Raw genomic sequence first — 18,702 nt, 5'->3', positions numbered from 1 at the left:
GCCAGGGCTCAGAGCTGGTTCTTTTCTATCCCCTGCCTACTGCCCACCGCCCACTGCCCCGAATCCCTGTGTGAAAGTGAAGAGGTGGTCCTGCTCCCTCACAGGGTGATGGTCAGAGAACCTGGGTGTGTCACATGCCATGTGAACTGCAGAGGTTTATGCAAAAGCTGATTATCGTTAGGAAGAAGACTCTCACTTTTTATATAGTATATCTTAAAAACATTTCTTGATCCTACCTTTAAAAAAAAAAAAAACCAAACAGGTTACTGTGACAGACAACGGTAGCCCCCCCAAGTCAACCATCACAAGAGTCATCGTGAAGATCCTTGACGAAAATGACAACAAACCTCAGTTCCTGCAAAAGTTCTACAAGATCAGACTCCCCGAGCGGGACAAGCCAGAGCGGGAAAGAAACGCCAAACGAGAGCCTTTGTATCGTGTGATCGCCACAGACAAAGACGAAGGTCCCAACGCGGAAATCTCCTACAGCATCGAAGAGGGGAATGAGCTTGGCAAATTTTTCATTGAGCCAAAAACAGGAGTGGTTTTGTCCAAGAAGTTTTCTGGAGCTGGAGAATATGATATTCTTTCGGTGAGTGAAGATCTAGTCTTTGAATTTCTTCCATGCTTTGACTGGTAATCTAGTCTTAAGTCTCTTCTCTCACACTCTCTCTCTTCGTTTACTGACCTCAGTGCGGTGAGCTAACAGTGGGAAGTGTGGGTTTGTTTTTCCCTTCTTCATTCCAGTTATTTCTGTTGAGCGCAGCATGAAAAGGTTGCTCTTTTTATCGGGCATTAAATACATGGAATAGACAGCATGGGATATTAAGTGTTTGAAATTGGTTCAGTGTTAGACCAAACCAATCCGTGCTTCTAGTTATGGAATGCAACTTTTCATATGCGGCTTTTTCCCCCCTCTCTGCCCACATTTTATAGATTAAGGCTGTTGATAATGGTCGCCCCCAAAAGTCGTCAACCACTCGACTCCACATTGAATGGATTTCCAAACCGAAACCATCCCTGGAGCCAATTTCATTTGAAGAATCATTTTTTACCTTTACTGTAATGGAAAGTGATCCAGTAGCTCACATGATCGGAGTCATATCTGTTGAGCCTCCAGGCATACCTCTCTGGTTTGACATCATTGGTAAGCATTCAGGATAGCTCTCATTGTCCTGTCTAGGTCACACGGAGGGGAGCCCATTTCTGGTTTTCTGCTTTTTGTACACATCTCAGAATTTAAAATTGATAGTAAGACCTGTAAGTGGAGAATTTGTTTTAAATTGCATCATTTTGCTTGCAACTTTTTTTTACAGTAATATCCAACATACATTAAACTTGCTTAAAATAAAAGCACTGTGTATGTACCTTGTTAATATAAAAATAAGGTTTTAAAAAGTACATCAGAAGGACACAGAGAAATGTAAATGTTTGGTCCAAAGGCACAGCTTCTTAATTTTTCCTTCTTGATACATAACATATGGCACGTAACTATTTGTAGTGAATATGATTTGAATGTTTAAAATAACTGCCTGTGTGATTGTCACATGTCACTATTTTATAGGGAATATGCTTAAAATTTTAAATTTATAAGAGATAGTGTCAACTATGACTTTTTAAGTTTGATTTACCTCATTTTCAGTAGGAAGCAGGCTTCACTAGATTGTTGTTGTTTGGTCACTAAGTCGTGTCCAGCTCTTTGCAATCCTGTGGACTGTAGCCCATCAGGCTCCTCTGTCCAGAGACAGGTGGATTCTTTACCACTGTACCACCTGGGGGAATCACTAGATTAAATCAGACTAAAAAAAAATATATGCCTTAGCCAATTCCTTTTTTTTTCTGTCATTTAATTTAGCTAGACATAGAATGTCATACAACATCCTGAAAACAATTTTACATTAGACTTTGATATCTTAGTATTTTAATTCTTATGTCAACACAGTATTTTAATTACAAGGATAATTAAAATCAGAAGTATATTCAGAAATTTCATTCCTTCTACTAACCCTGGGGTTCTTCATTTCTTCCTTCTCTAGTTGCTTTAGATGTAGAGTTAGGTTATTTATTTGACTTTTTTCTTGTTTCTTGAGGTAAGCCTGTAATGCTATGAACCTTCCCCTTAGCACTGCTTTTACATGGCTGATTCATGTCAATGTATGACAAAAACCACTACAGTATTGTAAAGTAATTAGCCTCCAACTAATAAAAATAAATGAGGAAAAAAAAATAGAATCTTTAAAAAAAAAAAAAGAAGTATATTCAGGTTGTCTCTAGCTGGAACCCAGTATCCCTTTTCCCTCTTCACCCCCTAGCCCTCCTGGCCCAGCTGCTGTCTCAGCGGGTTGAAGCTTCTGGGACATGGGGTTCAGGCTGTACCCCTTGAACTTTCTCTCTAGATAGCTGGGCTATTTTCCCAACTTTGGTCTTTGAATGAAATTGTTTATTTCATATCAACACCTATGAAACCATTATAGTTTAGTTTTAAATGAGCAAAAAGGACTCTCTTCATAGTCAACTGCAGTGAGAGCAGTTTGCTGGCTTTGCCTTAATTCCTTTTGAATTTCCAGATGAGCAGGCTGCCCCCAAGCAGCATCTCACACCCCCTCCACCCGCCCACCCCACACCCATCCCCCTCCACATCCCGCCCTGTAGGCTGACTGCCCTGGGAACCACTGTGACTGACTGTTCTTGTTCTGTGCTTGCCTTCCATGCTTGCTTCTTTTTGGCTGTGCCAGGAGACACGCTTGCTAGAGAAGTGTTTTACATCTTTCTGATGCCTTGTGACCTGAACTGTACAGCAGAAGGTATCTGCTGAGATCACATAATTTGCCTCAGATTATGAGATCTAAAGAGAAACAGCCATTTTTCAAACATTATTCTTCCCAGTGACCACCTTTCATTGCTTTTTCTTTTCATAGCGGGTCCATGCTCACCCATTTCAGTTGCAAACATACTGACTCTCCACACCTCCATAGATCCTTGGATTTTTAGATTTAACTGAACACTCTGTTTTGTGCATGTGCTGTTTTGCTTTTTGGTTGGATTTAGTAGTAGAACTTCATCATGATGTTTAGATTTTATTTTCATGCCATCTCATTTCATTGGTATACATATCTCAAGTTCAATGGCTTTGAAAAGAGAGTTTTATCTGGAATATGATGAGGAATGCATTTGGGTAACGTTCATATTATAGAAAACTTTGCTTCATTAAGCTTTGTGTTCCACAGCAATGGGAAAAATTTTCCAATAGTGTAGAGTCAGGACTAACTGACATTAACTACTATTTTTTTCAAAATTAACGTTTGTTTTTAATAGTTATTTTATTAGATCTGTATGCTCTGTCACAATTTTTTTAAGTAAATAAATTTTTTAAGTAACATTTTAAGTGGCCACCTTTGGTTACTAAATGATGTGATATGTAACTACTGAGATATAAAGAGGTATTCAGAACCCTTGAAAGAAAAAACTGAAAGTAATTCAGCAATTGGTTGGTAGAGTTAGAAATGTTTTTTTTTGTTGTTGTTTTCGGTTCTTGCTTCTCCTCATTTAGTAGCTTCCTCAACAGTCATGGATCAGCCTTTTTTGCCTTTTTTCTTCTTTTTTTTCAGTAAGCAAATGTTGTCCTTCCAGTTGGTCCTTGTTTTCTGATCTTTCAAAACGAAAGCTCCTTGGAATCACTTTGATCACTATATCAGAATTTTTTCTTTTTCTTTTTTTTTAAACTGCCACTAAAAATTAGAAAGCCACAAAATAAATGGTAGATTTTCATCCTGTGACCTATTTTCACTTTTGTTTGTCCTAACTTAAACTAGGTGGCAACTACGACAGTCACTTTGATGTGGACAAGGGCACTGGAACCATCATTGTTGCCAAGCCTCTTGATGCAGAACAGAAATCAAACTATAACCTCACAGTGGAGGCTACAGATGGAACCACTGCTATACTGACTCAGGTGGGTGAATGGCTGATGACAGAGTTCTGGTCTAGGGGTCCACAGGCAATGGGGACAGTTGATTCTGCCCTCTGTGGTTCCCACACCAGAAGTTACTGTGTTGATACAGTTTATATACATGTATACACTGAGGATTTTTATTTAGCGAATGAAAATTCACCATAAACCCTGCTTTAGGTTTTGAATGCAATTAGCCAGTTTAAAAAAAATTGAAAGTAGACTTAAAAAAGCCCCACACATTGTTATGCCATCAAAATCTTTTAATACTCATTTTGAATTGTATTAGTATAAAGTATATCACTGTTGAGAATGACTTGTCCCAAGTCATTTGCATTAAAACTGGTTAAAGTGATTATCTTTTAAAATACCTTTTTGGATTGTTTTTTTCCCCTTGGCTACCTTTGGTTGTGTAAAATAACTGATTAAACTGTTCTAATAATTCCTCTAACATCTTTATTGTTCCTGTCTGATGACTAAGACATGGTCAGATCATTCAGTTTCAAATTTAAATGTCAGAGCCCTATAAATTACATTTAAATTCTCTTCTTTCATATCAGTTCCCTTTGATTCATGGTGAGGGCTGGTTGTAGAACTTGTTAAATACTTGCTATGTGCCAGGTATTGTTCCAAAAGCTGAATAGAAGGACACACAGTCCTGTCCTCTTTGAGTTTACATTAGAATGGTAGAAGCTGAAGGCTTGTGTATGACTTGCTGTGTCTGAAAGGTAAAAGGAAGAAATTAAATGTTAGAAGATAAAATGCTTATGAATTCCAATTTCCTGTCTTTAGATTATAATATTTTAAATCTTAAGACAGATCATCTGCTAAATCATTTAATTGTATTGAAGAATAAAAATTATGGTCTGTGATATCTTTTCAATTAATAAATGAATAGATAATTTAAAGTCAGTTGTGAAATGACCTTATTTCTTTCTCCAAAATGCTTGTGATTTTTAGTGTATTTAGAATTGATATATGAATCGTGCTTTGGGGTCATTTTGAGATTTTCATGTAAAATTGCCAACAGTATTAATTCAATCTTGTCAATAACTGTTCTCATTGTAGAAGCTAGATTCTAGAGCATAAAAATGAGAGTAAAAGCATCAAAAGTTGTAATGAATTTAGCAGGATAATTTTGAAAGGTTAAAAAGTATAACTGTATGGAGAATCAGTTCAAGTAATTGACTAACCAGAAGTCTAGCAAAGGAAACTTAAAAGCATAGAAATGACCCTGGGCGCCAAGCGTTTTCATTCCTAAAGGTGGTGTATCTACAGGTAGTATTTACCACTTACCACGTAACACCTGGTAATCTTATGAAATACAGTGACTAAAGTTCCCATAAAGTCCAGTAAATATATTCTAGTCTTCTTTTTTCAGGGAAACAGAACTTCTGTTTCAGTGCTTCAGGCATACTTCTGTAACTTATTCTGAGTCATTTGCAGAGGATCTTGATAATATCATAGTGAATTGTTGGCAGGAAGAGCTGATCAGAGTATCAGAGAGCAGTTCCAGGGCCCAGGCTGACCTGTCCAGGTGTGGGTGGTAAGAGAACAATCAGTAATGAGGTTTTGATTCCTGGTCTGGGGCCGAATATAGGAAGATAGGAATCTGAGTGGGAGCAGAGAGGCAAGCACCAGCCGAAGAGGAACACGGAGATCAGAGCCAGGCTGACCAGGCGCAGCGGGTAGATTCCTGTTTGCCAGTGAACCAACAGAACAGGTTTTGCTGCATCAAGGTCAGGAGTGGCAGGCGTCCAATCCATGGATGGGAGAGTGTTGCCGTGGTTACGCGGGGTGCATCCTCACAGAGGCCAGCGGTAGAGGGTCGTGACCTGGCGGCCGGTGCCCCATTGGAACAGCTGCCGTCGTTGCCTTCCCGTCCTGCTGTTTTCTGTTGATGCTGACTGGTATTAAGTCAAGGCACTTTGCTTTATCTGATATCTCAAGGTAACTTGACAAATCCAATTTACACTTCTTTTTTTGGAAACAGCCTCACTTTCATGTTTTCTTTCGGTGTCTCTGGAGCATCATCTTTGCATACCCTGGGGCAGGCCGTTTGGGTTGAGTGGGGGCTCTGCCTCTTACACCTGTATGTGGGCAGGGACCCTCTGTGGGAAATGGGCACCGTGACTCCCTCCTCATAGAGCTCCTCTGAGGGCGAAGCGAGATGACACTCCAGTGTCCCCTCTCCAGGCTCTCAGGTCTGTCCCCCGTGAGTGCTCACGGTGTGTTCCCTCTTGCCCATGAGCACTGGTTTGGGCTCTCGTGACCCCTCTTGGCATCGAGTCACCTTCCTGCCTCCTTCCTCTGTCCCAGCGATTCAGCCTGCCCTGCCTGCTGCCACTGTCGGCCTGACTCGAAGGACAGGAGGTGAATTTTCCCCATCAGGCAGTTCAGAGCACACAGGCCATGCAGTTCTCAGCCTCTGCTGGGAGACATCTCTGCTCCTGGACCGCCCCCCCACCCCCTTATCCCTGCTCCTGTACTGTGTCACCCCTGGTCCAGGCCCTCCTCTGCAGTCTCTTAGAGACAGGATGTTCATTCCGCCCTTGCCTTCACGTCTTTGCCCAAGCTTTTCCTCCTACTCCAGTGTATTTCATCTGTCAACCAAAAAGTCGTGCAAGCAGAGTCTGCCTCCTCCTCGAAAGCTTCCTGAATGGCCCAGACCATCTCTGGACTCCTGAAAACCTCCTTGATAATGCAGGAAACCTATGTGTGCAAGGCACTGCCCAGTGAGGTTGAAAGCCTCAGCAGGCAGGGATGCCCACAATGCCTTTACACCCTCCGTAAACACAAGTGCTGGGTGTGGGCGTGCCCGGATAATATGTCAGTTGAGTTGCTTTATCAATAAGAATTGTTCTTATGTCAGCTGTCCCAGTTTAGGTGGGATCAGGTGATCTTGAAGAAGAATTAAACTATTTCTGCCCAGCACTTGGTTAGAAAAATGCATTTTAATGTATTTGTTGTTCAGTTGTTCAGTTGCTTAGTCATGTCCAACTCTTTGCAACCCTGTGGACTGCAGTATGCCAGGCTTCCCTGTCCTTCACTATCTCCCAGAGTTTGCTCAGGCTCATGTTCATTGAGTTGGTGATACCATCCAACCATCTCATCTTCTTTTGTCCCCTTCTCCTCCTGCCATCAGTCTTTCCCAGCATTGGGGTCTTTTAATGTATACTGGAAGTGAATATATAATGATTTAATTTATAGAAATTATCTTTATAGCCATGACTTTTGGATCATCATTGACCTTTCAAGGTGAGGTGTCTGCAGTTTCAAATGTTTACGTACATAACTTTTACATAAAACCTTTCTGGGGTTTGGTAGATGCACTTAGTATTCACATAGTTTAATGTTACAGATTCACCACTGAGGTTTTGGTATTCTTAGAACAGAATGGTAGTATCATCTTCATGAAGAGGGCTCTGGTCCACATACTTCTAACCTCTGTTAACCCCAAGGTGGTTAAACACCTTCATGTGGTCCAGGGACTTTGACCTCTTGTGCCAGTCAGACTACTGAGCTTTATTCCATATGAGCTAGTGAAGCTCTGGTTTCTTGTTATAACTGAACCACCTTTTGTAATCATAATGATTTCTACCCTTATCCACATGTGTCTTTTCAATATAAAAATTAATCTTCTTACTGTCAGGGTAAAAAATTTTTTTAATTTAGCTTGGGACTCACTTTATACACATCTGTCCTTTTTTCCTTCAAGATTTTCATCCTATGCTGGCATACTTAAGAGAACTATCTCCAGTGTACTTAATGTTGCTTTTAAGTGAGAAATGTGTTTATTATCTATGTGTAGTTTGTGATCACAAAAATATAAGGCTTTTAAAGCACTTTCATAATTTTCCTTCTTATTCACAATATCTTATGGTAGAGATTTGGAGTCTCAAAGATTAGAGCAAGAACTTCAGCTATTGTGACCTTTAAGTAGCATCCTCACCTCAGTAGCTTAATAGTTACAGGTGCAAATCTGATACAGGAAATCAATCTATGAAACTTGGTAAAGTAAATTTTTTATCTTTCCATGAGTAATCTAGAAATATCTCTTCTCTGGAGACCTAAGAGAAAGTAAGTCTGCATTTCAGAGAGAAATATGTGTTACATTTTTCTCTCAAAAATTAGTCTCAATAATTTAGAAAGGTCTTTATTGTCTTACTCATATTAATACAGATAATATGTCAATGACAAATTTTAAATGTTTTTTATTCCAGATTTTGGTTGCTTTTACTTCTCATGTTTGAATTCTGTTTTGCTCCAAGTTAGTTTTTTTTTCAATGTGCATCTGAGTTTTCTGGATTTTTTTTTTTAACACTAAAACACTGTAATTAGGAATATTGTTATGTGAGTCATTTTGTCATTACAGGTATTCATCAAAGTAATAGATACAAATGACCATCGTCCTCAATTTTCTACATCAAAATATGAAGTTGTTATTCCTGAAGACACAGTGCCAGAAACAGAAATTTTGCAAATCAGTGCTGTGGATAAAGATGAAAAAAACAAACTGATCTACACTCTGCAGAGCAGTATCGATCCATTGAGTCTCAAGAAGTTTCGTCTTGATCCTGCAACCGGCTCTCTCTATACCTCAGAAAAGCTTGATCATGAAGCCATTCACCAGCATATTCTCACAGTCATGGTAGGGCTTTCTGTTCCTTGTTCTGCTGCCGTTTGGTTCCTGGAGGGCTCCATGTGATTGAGAGTGATTTTTTAATCAATTTTTAACCTTAACAGCATTGATAATATGCGGATTCTTTTAGGTACGTGATCAAGATGTCCCTGTAAAGCGCAACTTTGCAAGGGTTGTTGTTAATGTCAGCGACACCAATGACCATGCCCCCTGGTTCACAAGCTCCTCCTACGAAGGGCGGGTTTACGAATCAGCAGCTGTCGGCTCAGTTGTGTTGCAGGTTACAGCGCTGGACAAGGACAAAGGGAAAAATGCTGAAGTACTGTACTCCATCGAATCAGGTATTTTTGGAGCACTGCATAGGTTTGTAACTTGGCACTTGTTAGAAAGATATTTCTTCTAAAATTACTTCTAGATGTTGAAAGATTTCTGTGTATAAAAACTGCTTAAACTGTTAGGAGAAAGAGAAAAAAAATGAACTTTTAACTCATTAGAAAGCAAAGATAGAGAGTCCTAACTATGTTTGGGTAATGTTGTCAAAGATTTCATAATGTTAGCATAATTCAAGGCTCTGAGAAGTCCTGCAGTGAAGAAAACTTTATTTGACCAATTCAGGATTTCCAAAATGATTTCAACTACACAGTCACGTTCCTCCACAGAGTACTGTTGGAATAAGGCTGGCCTAGTGATTTAACATTTTTCATTTAGTCAGAGAGTATTTTCTCTTGCGCAGAGCAGGAAGCTCCATGACGGAAGTGCTGACTCGCGCAGTTCTCACTGGGTCATGTCTCATGAGGGGTGCCATGCCACTCCTATCCCTTCCAGGTTTCGCTTTTCTGCTGCAGTCACCCCCATGCATCTTTCACAGGTGCATTTCATTAATGGAAGAGGGTGGTTGCAGTAGGTCCCTGGTTTGGGACAAGGACTTGAAGAGATGTTGACAAGGCTAGGTCCCTGCTGGCATCGGGCAGGAGACAGCAAGGGTGGGGAGGCCAGCTGGAACTGTGGGCCTGGACAGCTCCAGCTGTGAATGGCAGCCCACTCCAGTGTTGTTGCCTGGAGAATCCCATGGACAGAGGAGCCTGGGAGGGCTACAGTCCATGGGGTCGCAAAGAGTCGGACGTAGCAGAGCACCAGAGACCTGCTGCCGATTCCACGGAGGAGGAGCAGCTGTAAGTGGCGGCGGTGGAGGGACCTGCTGTCCTGTGCTGCTTGCTGCTCCTGCTCCTCACTCTTTCGCGTCTTCATTCGGACTCTCATTTTATGTGCCAGGTGCCCTGCCAGGAGCATTCATGCTTCTGCTTGGCAGGTAGGGGCTACCATTAGTCCACAGATGTGCATTCTTGGAAATAATTCTGCCCCTGATGAAGCCGGGATCTGCTTTAGAGCATGTGATTTATCCAGTCTGAAGTTACCTTGCTCCAGGACTTGCCTGATTCATGCCAAATAACTATGAGTATTAGTATTAATATTAGTGCTTAAATATGGAGAAAGCAGCTTCCAATTTCCCATCTCTCTCTGCCATTGTTAGTACAAGGCTCATACTCTCTTCCATTCTTTCCCTGTGGTGATTTTAGAATATTGAGATCATCCAGTTAACCTGATTTAAAAAAAAAAAAAAGTCCATACCTCTGCATGTTCAGGAATTGTGTATCTTTCTAGGCATTAGAATTGATAGGGGTATAACTAACTCTAGATCACATAATCCAAAGCTGAGCAAATGGAGAGCACTTTTTAAAAAACAGTGCTTGATCACTGTATTTTATGTGGCTAAACTATTTTTATTTCTTAATATATTTGAAGTTTCATATTTTCCCTGACAATGAACAAATTTAGGCCATTTCTCACAAATAAAACCTCATATACTGCCTGAGGTTGCAGTGTTAAAATGTATCATAGGGTAGTTAGTGACTTGAATAAAGATGATTTTTCCACTGGTTCAGAAATTTAACCATTAAAAAAAGCAGTGCATTCCATTTGTGCATGCCTGAGCACTTCAATAAAATAATTTTCTCCTAGACAAACTGACTGGGTTTGTGTAGGAGAAAATGCTAAACTTTCCCTTAGCTTTCACATAATTTTCAACAACTGGGTATTTAAAATATGATCGTCAGTGCCTGACTGAAGGCATGCGAATTCTTTAAATGCCTGTAATGACTGATGAGATTAGTAATCTGGTATTCCAAGAATGGAACTGTGTCTCAACTCAAAAACCAGATAATACGAGGGGCCTATTAGGATATAAAATTTGGACGGATTTTAAATACTTGGTTGGATATAAAATCTATAAAATTATCATAGATTTGGTAGTGTAACAATCATACTATTCCACTTGATTTATAGGAAGTGACTGCCACTAAAATGCGATAGAATTGTGTGTCTATAAATTTGTTGACTAGAAGGAACTATAAAATGGTCACACAGCTTTCATTCAATAGTGTATTCATACTCACCTGCTCCTGACTTGTGTCATTTAATAAAGCTCAGAAGAGTAGCTGTGAATTCTGGCCATGACATTGCCGGTTTAATTAGCAGCAATTTGTTGAGCAAAAGGTTTGGTCTGATGACAAGTCTTTAGGGAAAAAGGAAGTCACTGAAGAATATTTTCAGTAACAGTTATGTGTTTAGAGATACATCAGTGCCATACTCTGAGTTATAGTATTTTATTTATTTTTTTAAAGTAGATGATTGTTTCTTCAAAACTGTTGTAACCTCTGGAAATAGAAGACATTTGATAAAAATATGTATTGACTAGAATTGGTTTTCTTCCCCAAACTTAGGTTAAACGTCATTGCAGTTGCAGCTTTACAGAGCTTGCTGCAGTCAGGCAGCGAGCACCCACGGCGTGTCCTCCGTGGGAAGAGGCAGGTCCTAGCACAGCTCTCTGACGTGCCCTTTGGGGTGTTGGTGTGTATAATAAAGTCACAGCTGACATGCACACGTTTGCATGTTTGTCCAGATAACTGCCCTATTTATACAGAAGGAACAAATTAAGACTGTTTAGAAATCAGCAATCATCTCCCCTGAAGTGAATGACCGAGGCCCCAACCTAGTACAGACTTTTGTCACTGCCCTGTTAATTTGTTCACAAATGCCATCTGTGTATTTCAGTATTTGGTGAATGTGGCTGTTACTCAATCAGACAAAGACACATTTTAGCCGCTCAGCAGCCCTCAGGGTTTTTCATGTAAACATGACGTTGCTTTCTCATCTGCAAATCTGATGGTTTCTGCTGTAGTGTATATATGGGTAGGATCCATATATTAACTAACCAGCTGTGTTCCTGTTTAACCTTCTTGTTACCATTGAGAAGCTCAGAGCTGTCTTTATCAAAGTTAAACTACTGCACATAATAAAGAGTGTTTCTGAATTTCACAATCCTGATGAAAATTTTTATCACAGATTTCCAGTTAGTCCTGACACATTCCTTTCTTTAGTTCTTTTAAGTGAGGTGCTGCCTGCAATAAATGGTTGTTGGCAGTGATTGAAGTATAGTATCAATGAGGAAAAGAAAACCAAATAGATACATATGCATGTTCAGTCACTCAGTTGTCTGACTCTTTGTAACCCCATGGGCTGCAGCCCACCAGGCTCCTCTGTCCATGGGATTTTCCAGGCAAGAATACTGTAGTGGGTTGCCATGTCTTCCTCCAGGGCATCTTCCCCACCCAGGCATCGAGCCCAAGTCTCCTGTATCTCCTGCATTGGCAGGCAGATTCTTTACCACTGTACCACCTGGGAAACCCTGAATAGAAATATAGCATTTAATGAATGTATTAATTTTTTCCAAGCTGCTGATCAACTTCTTGGGTAATTAATTTGTTGTCTTTCCAAACATGTCTAAAAGTTGTTTCATTCAACAAATATTTGTGGAGTGTCTCCTTAGTATCAGGTGTTCTTCTAGGCAGAGGTGATAAAACAACAAATAAGACAAGCCCTGCTGAAGTGGAGCCGACATTCCAGGGGGAGAACAGATAAGAACAAGGTGGCAATATGACGTGCTGTAGAAAAAGGCCAGGGTAGCAGGACAGACCAGCCATGATGAGTGGGGTGGTCAGGGGCGCCTCACCATCATGTTCTCCAAGAAGGAGGCATTTGGGCAGAGCCTGAGAGAGTGAATGAATGAACGGGTGCATGGAGAGGCAGTGAGAATAGCTGGGGGAAGTCTTTTCCAGGAGAGGACCCCCACCCCCTCCAACCCCACTGAGGGTGTCTTTACCTGGTTGAGGAGTCTCTTGGTGCAGATAGAATCCATTCACTCCTCAAAGTTAGGCCTTGTGTATTTGAAGCTTTCACTGTACAAAATAAGAGAAATGCATATAGATGGATGAATATAAAATATGGTCGGTCAGCTGCTTGATCAGTACAGACACAGGAGAGTAAAGGGTGGGGATGCAGACGGTTGTCCGAGGTTTTCACGGCCCCCTGTCTCGGGCCAGGCAGCCACACAGCCACAGCTGTGGACGCAGGAAGACGCACAGGTCACTGAGCAAGGGCCTCGAAATGCCGATGAGTGCCTGAAGCACAGCAAGAGAGGATCCGGGGTCACTGGCTCTCGTAAATACAGACAGGCCGGAAATTAGTGTCTGCGAGGCCTGGCAGAGGCAGTGTGACCCCGTTCGTGGGCCAGGCTTCGGCTCAGCAGCCTCGTGGCCTGGAGACGTTCTGGGCCTCAGTCCTGCTGCAGGTCAGGACATGGCCCTGGGGCCTGGACGCGGAGCCAGGCAGACTTAATGAAAACCAGACTGGGTCTGGCCTCAGGAAGAACTAGCACAGATTTTTGGAAAATGTATTAAAGGAAGGAAATGAAGGCTGTTGAGGAAGTGTTTACTAGTAATGATGTGGGGAAAGGAGTGTTGCCTTGAGCCCCTGGTTGGCAAATCACTCTGGGTATTTCTGCTCCGTGAAGGGGCCACACTTGATGGCAAACCGAGGGGAAAGCAAGAGTTTGAGAAAGCAGTTAAGTGGCAAGTCAACCTTGTCTTGCGTCAGTGTAAGAATTCATTTGGGGAAAATAAGTTCAATTCTATGACTCAAATAAATGATTCTGGACTCTTTGTTTAGAAAACAGGAAAGGGATGAAGGTTTTGTGGATGGATCGGTTCTGAGGACCCTCACACTGCTGTGATCTACCCAGAAAGATAGTAAACTGTGTAGCTAGTAAACTGGCTTCCTCAGAAAAGGTTTCAGTCAGTGAATCAAAACCACGGAATATTGTGGAGTTGTATGTGTAGCTGTTGTAGACACTGTAGCTGTAAAAAGTCCAAAGAAAGCAAGTAAAACTATCTTAGGATTTTCAGTTTTAGCATTATGGACATTTTTGGATCACAAAATGCTTTGCTGTGTTGTAGGGTATTTAGCAGCATCCCTTGTCTCTACCCATTGGATGGTAGGAGCACCCTCTCTCCACAAGTAGTGGTCACCTAAAATATGTCCAAACACAACTGAACGTCCCTCTGAGTGAAATTGCCTCCGGGTTGAGAAACACTCACCTAGAAATCAAATTGACCTGAAAAAAATTCAGGGAATATTATTGAAATCTTCAAAACCTGGAAAGTGGGGCAGATTATATACAGGCTTCTTCATCAATTCCCGAATGTTTAAAACGAGGGCCAACCCTATTGAAGTCTGTTGAATTTAATTGAAGTCTTCCCTTTCATATAAGATTCTTGAGAATTTGCAAGCAATAAATACATTCCAAAGGGGGTTTGAGGGACTCTCGGAAATGATTAGCTTCACTGCTTTATGAAGGAGAATCAGCTTTTCCCACAACACATTCCTAGTTCAGCCAGAAAGAGTTTTAGCTTTAGCTGCATAGTGATATTAATTCTGTTTGTTTGTTTGTTTTTTGATAATTTATAGACAAAACTTGGAAAAGTTTGCCTTAGTTTAGGTGGATAAAAATGAAACACATTGAGAAATGAGACAGGTTGAATGAAGCCAGTTCCCTTTGAAGGTTGATCGGTCCTTGTATTTTTCTCTCAACATGCTTCTCTCTCTCCCCTCCCAGGAAACATTGGAAATTCTTTTACGATCGACCCCATCTTGGGCTCCATAAAAACTGCCAGAGAATTAGATCGTAGTAACCAAGGAGCATATGACTTAATGGTAAAAGCTACAGATAAAGGCGACCCACCAATGAGTGAAATCACCTCTGTGCGGATCTTTGTGACCATTGCCGACAACGCCTCTCCCAAGTTTACATCAAAAGAACATTCTGTTGAAATTAGTGAAACTGTCGGCATTGGGAGTTTTGTCGGAATGGTTACAGCCCACAGCCAGTCATCAGTGGTATATGAAATAAAGGATGGAAATGTAGCTGATGCCTTTGATATTAACCCACACTCTGGAAGTATCATCACTCAGAAAGCTTTGGATTTTGAAACCTTGCCCGTCTATACATTAACAGTACAAGGAACTAACATGGCTGGTTTGTCTGCAAACACAACCGTTGTAGTGCACCTGCTGGATGAAAATGACAACTTGCCAGTTTTTATGCAAGCAGAGTATACAGGGCTCATTAGCGAATCAGCTTCAATTAACAGCGTGGTCCTAACAGACAGGAATGTCCCGTTAGTTATTCGAGCCACTGATGCCGATCAAGAATCAAATGCCTTGCTTGTTTATCACATCGTTGAACCATCTGTACACAAATACTTTACCATTGATTCTAGCACTGGTGCTATTCATACAGTCCTAAGTTTGGACTATGAAGAAGCAAGCACGTTTCACTTCACTGTGCAAGTTCATGACATGGGAACACCACGTCTGTTTGCTGAATACGCAGCCAATGTCACTATACACGTCATTGACATTAACGACTGCCCTCCTGTGTTCTCCGCATCATTATATGAAGCATCTCTTCTGTTACCAACCTACAGAGGAGTCAAGGTCATCACGGTGAATGCCACTGATGCCGATTCAAGCGCGTTCTCACAGCTAATGTACTCCATCACCGAAGGCAACATTGGGGAGAAGTTCTTGATGGACCGCAAGACTGGCACCATAACTGTGCAGAACACGACTCAGCTGAGGAGCCGCTATGAGTTAACCGTCAGGGCTTCCGATGGCCGGTTCGCCAGCTTTGCGTCCGTCAAAATTAACGTGAAAGAAAGCAAGGAGAGCCAGCTGAAATTTACTCAAGATTTCTACTCTGCCGTGGTGAAGGAGAATTCCACCGAAGCCAGAACGCTTGCTGTCATCACTGCCCTTGGGAATCCAATCAACGAGCCCCTGTTTTACCACATCCTCAACCCGGATCGCAGGTTCAGAATCAGCCGCACGTCCGGAGTGCTGTCGACCACCGGCATACCGTTCGATCGCGAGCAGCAGGAGGCCTTTGACGTGGTGGTGGAAGTCACGCGGGAGAGGACGCCTCCGGCCGTGGCCCACGTCATCGTGAAGGTCGCCATCGAGGACCAGAACGATAATGCCCCAGTGTTCGTCAACCTCCCTTACTACGCCCTGGTGAAAGTGGATGCCGCCGTGGGCCAGGTGATCCGCCACGTGACCGCCGTCGACAGGGACAGTGGCCGAAACGGGGAGGTTCATTACTACCTCAAGGAGCACCACGAACACTTCCAGATTGGGTCCTCTGGGGAGATCTCACTGAAAAAGCCGTTTGAACCTGACACCTTAAATAAAGAGTATCTCGTCACAGTGGTTGCCAGAGATGGAGGAGATCCAGCTTTCTCAGCCGAGGTCATCGTCCCCATCACCGTGATGAACAAAGCCATGCCCGTGTTCGAAAAGCCTTTCTACAGTGCCGAGATCCCAGAGAACGCACAGATGCACAGCCCCGTTGTCCTCGTACAAGCCAACAGCCCGGAGGGCCTGAAGGTGCACTACAGCATCGCCGAGGGCGATCCTTTCAGCCAGTTCACTGTCAACTTCAACACCGGAGTTATCAGCGTCGTGGCGCCCCTGGACTTCGAGTCCCACCCGGCATATAAACTGAGCATCCGAGCCACGGACTCCTTGACCGGCGCTCATGCCGAGGTCTTCGTGGACATAATCGTGGAGGACATCAATGACAACCCTCCCATGTTTGCCCAGCCGTCCTATGCCGCCACCCTGTCCGAGGCATCTGTCATCGGGACGTCTGTGGTTCAAGTCAGAGCGACAGATGCCGACTCAGAACCAAACAGAGGGATTTCCTACCACATGGTCGGGAATCACAGCAAGAGCCACGATCATTTTCACGTCGACAGCGCCACTGGCCTCATCTCGCTGGTCAGGACTCTGGACTATGAGCAGTTCCGGCAGCACCAGATTTCCGTGAGGGCTGTTGACGGCGGCATGCCCCCTCTGAGCAGCGATGTGGTCGTCACGGTGGACGTCACTGACCTCAACGATCACCCGCCCCTCTTTGACCAGCAGCTTTACGAAGCCAGAATTAGCGAGCATGCCGCCCACGGGCATTTTGTGACCTGTGTACGGGCCTATGACGCAGACAGTTCCGACGCAGACAAGTTGGAATATTCCATCCTGTCTGGCAACGACCATAAGAATTTTGTCATCGACGGCAAGACAGGGATCATCACGCTGTCAAACCTGCGCCGGCACGCCCTGAAGCCGTCCTACACCCTCCAGGTGTCTGCGTCGGATGGAGTTTTTAGGAGTTCCGCTCAGGTTCACGTGACTGTGATTGGAGGCAATTTGCACAGTCCCACGTTTCTTCAGAACGAGTATGAAGTGGAGCTCGCTGAAAACGCTCCCCTGCACACCCTGGTGACCGAGGTCAAAGCAACCGATGGGGATTCAGGTATTTATGGTCACGTTACCTACCACATCGTCAATGACTTCGCCAAAGACCGGTTTTACACAAATGAGCGAGGGCAGATCTTTACTTTAGAAAAGCTTGATCGAGAAACCCCAGCAGAGAAAGTAATCCCCATTCGTTTCATGGCCAAGGATGCAGGAGGCAAGGTTGCTTTCTGCACCGTTAACGTCATCCTCACAGATGACAATGACAATGCCCCGCAGTTTCGGGCAACCAGGTTTGAGGTGAACATCGGGTCCAGCGCTCCCAAAGGGACATCGGTCATCAAAGTCCTCGCCAGCGACGCCGACGAGGGCTCCAACGCTGACATCGCCTATGCCATCGAAGCAGATTCTGAAAGTGTTAAAGAGAATTTGGAAATCAACAGAGCGTCTGGCATAATTACTACCAAGGAAAGTTTAATCGGCTTGGAGAATGAGGTCTTCACTTTCTTCGTCAGAGCTGTGGACAACGGGTCCCCACAAAGAGAATCGGTTGTTCCCGTCTACGTTAAAGTGCTCCCACCAGAAGTGCGGCTTCCCAGGTTTTCAGAGCCGTTTTACACCTATACAGTTTCTGAAGACGTGCCCATTGGAACCGAAATAGACCTCATTCGAGCAGAACACAGTGGGTCTGTCCTTTACAGCCTGGTCAAAGGGAATACCCCCGAGAGCAACAGAGATGAGTTCTTTGTGATCGACAGGCAGAGCGGGAGGCTGAAACTGGAGAAGAGTCTTGACCACGAGACCACAAAGTGGTTCCAGTTTTCCGTGCTTGCCAGGTGCACTCATGGTGACCAGGAGGTGGTGGCTTCTGTCGATGTGAGCATCCAGGTGAGGGACGCCAACGATAACAGCCCTGTCTTGGAGTCTAGTCCATACGAGGCCTTTGTTGTTGAAAACCTGCCGGCGGGGAGCAGAGTCATTCAGATCAGGGCATCTGACCTGGATTCAGGCACCAACGGCGAAGTCATGTATAATCTAGATCAGTCACAAAGCATGGACGTCATCGAATCCTTTGCCATTAACGTGGAAACGGGCTGGATCACCACGCTGAGGGAACTGGACCATGAAAAGAGAGACAGCTACCAGATTAAGGTGGTTGCCTCAGATCACGGTGAGAAGGTTCAGCTCTCCTCCACAGCCGTTGTGGATGTTACAGTCACTGATGTCAATGACAGCCCCCCTCGGTTCACGGCCGAGATCTACAAAGGGACCGTGAGCGAAGATGATCCTCCTGGGGGCGTGATTGCCATCGTGAGCACCACGGATGCTGATTCTGAGGAGATCAACAGACAAGTTACATACTACATAACAGGTAACACATGCAAACGGTTTAATTTCAAGTCAA

At 43.3% G+C, this 18,702-nt stretch overlaps 1 protein-coding gene across 5 annotated transcripts in view; it reads left to right on the top strand.

The window, feature by feature from the left end:
- Nucleotides 1-18,702, top strand: part of FAT1 (FAT atypical cadherin 1) — a 125,094-nt gene that overhangs the window by 80,959 nt on the left and 25,433 nt on the right. For all 5 annotated transcript variants that reach the window (XR_009691637.1, XM_061134766.1, XM_061134763.1 and 2 more), the window contains 6 exons: nt 263-592; nt 937-1,147; nt 3,813-3,952; nt 8,325-8,600; nt 8,722-8,932; nt 14,602-18,669. Coding sequence is in view for 4 of the 5 variants with exons in the window: in XM_061134766.1 (XP_060990749.1) it covers nt 263-592; nt 937-1,147; nt 3,813-3,952; nt 8,325-8,600; nt 8,722-8,932; nt 14,602-18,669 (5,236 nt within the window). In the remaining variant the exon portion in view is untranslated. The remainder of the gene's footprint in view (nt 1-262; nt 593-936; nt 1,148-3,812; nt 3,953-8,324; nt 8,601-8,721; nt 8,933-14,601; nt 18,670-18,702) is intronic.

The sequence above is a fragment of the Dama dama genome, chromosome 32 (assembly GCF_033118175.1).
Source record: "Dama dama isolate Ldn47 chromosome 32, ASM3311817v1, whole genome shotgun sequence".
In the NCBI taxonomy this organism is placed as follows: domain Eukaryota; kingdom Metazoa; phylum Chordata; class Mammalia; order Artiodactyla; family Cervidae; genus Dama; species Dama dama.
The sequence above is the reverse complement of the archived record's forward strand: the minus strand, read 5'-3'. Positions and strand labels throughout refer to the sequence as shown.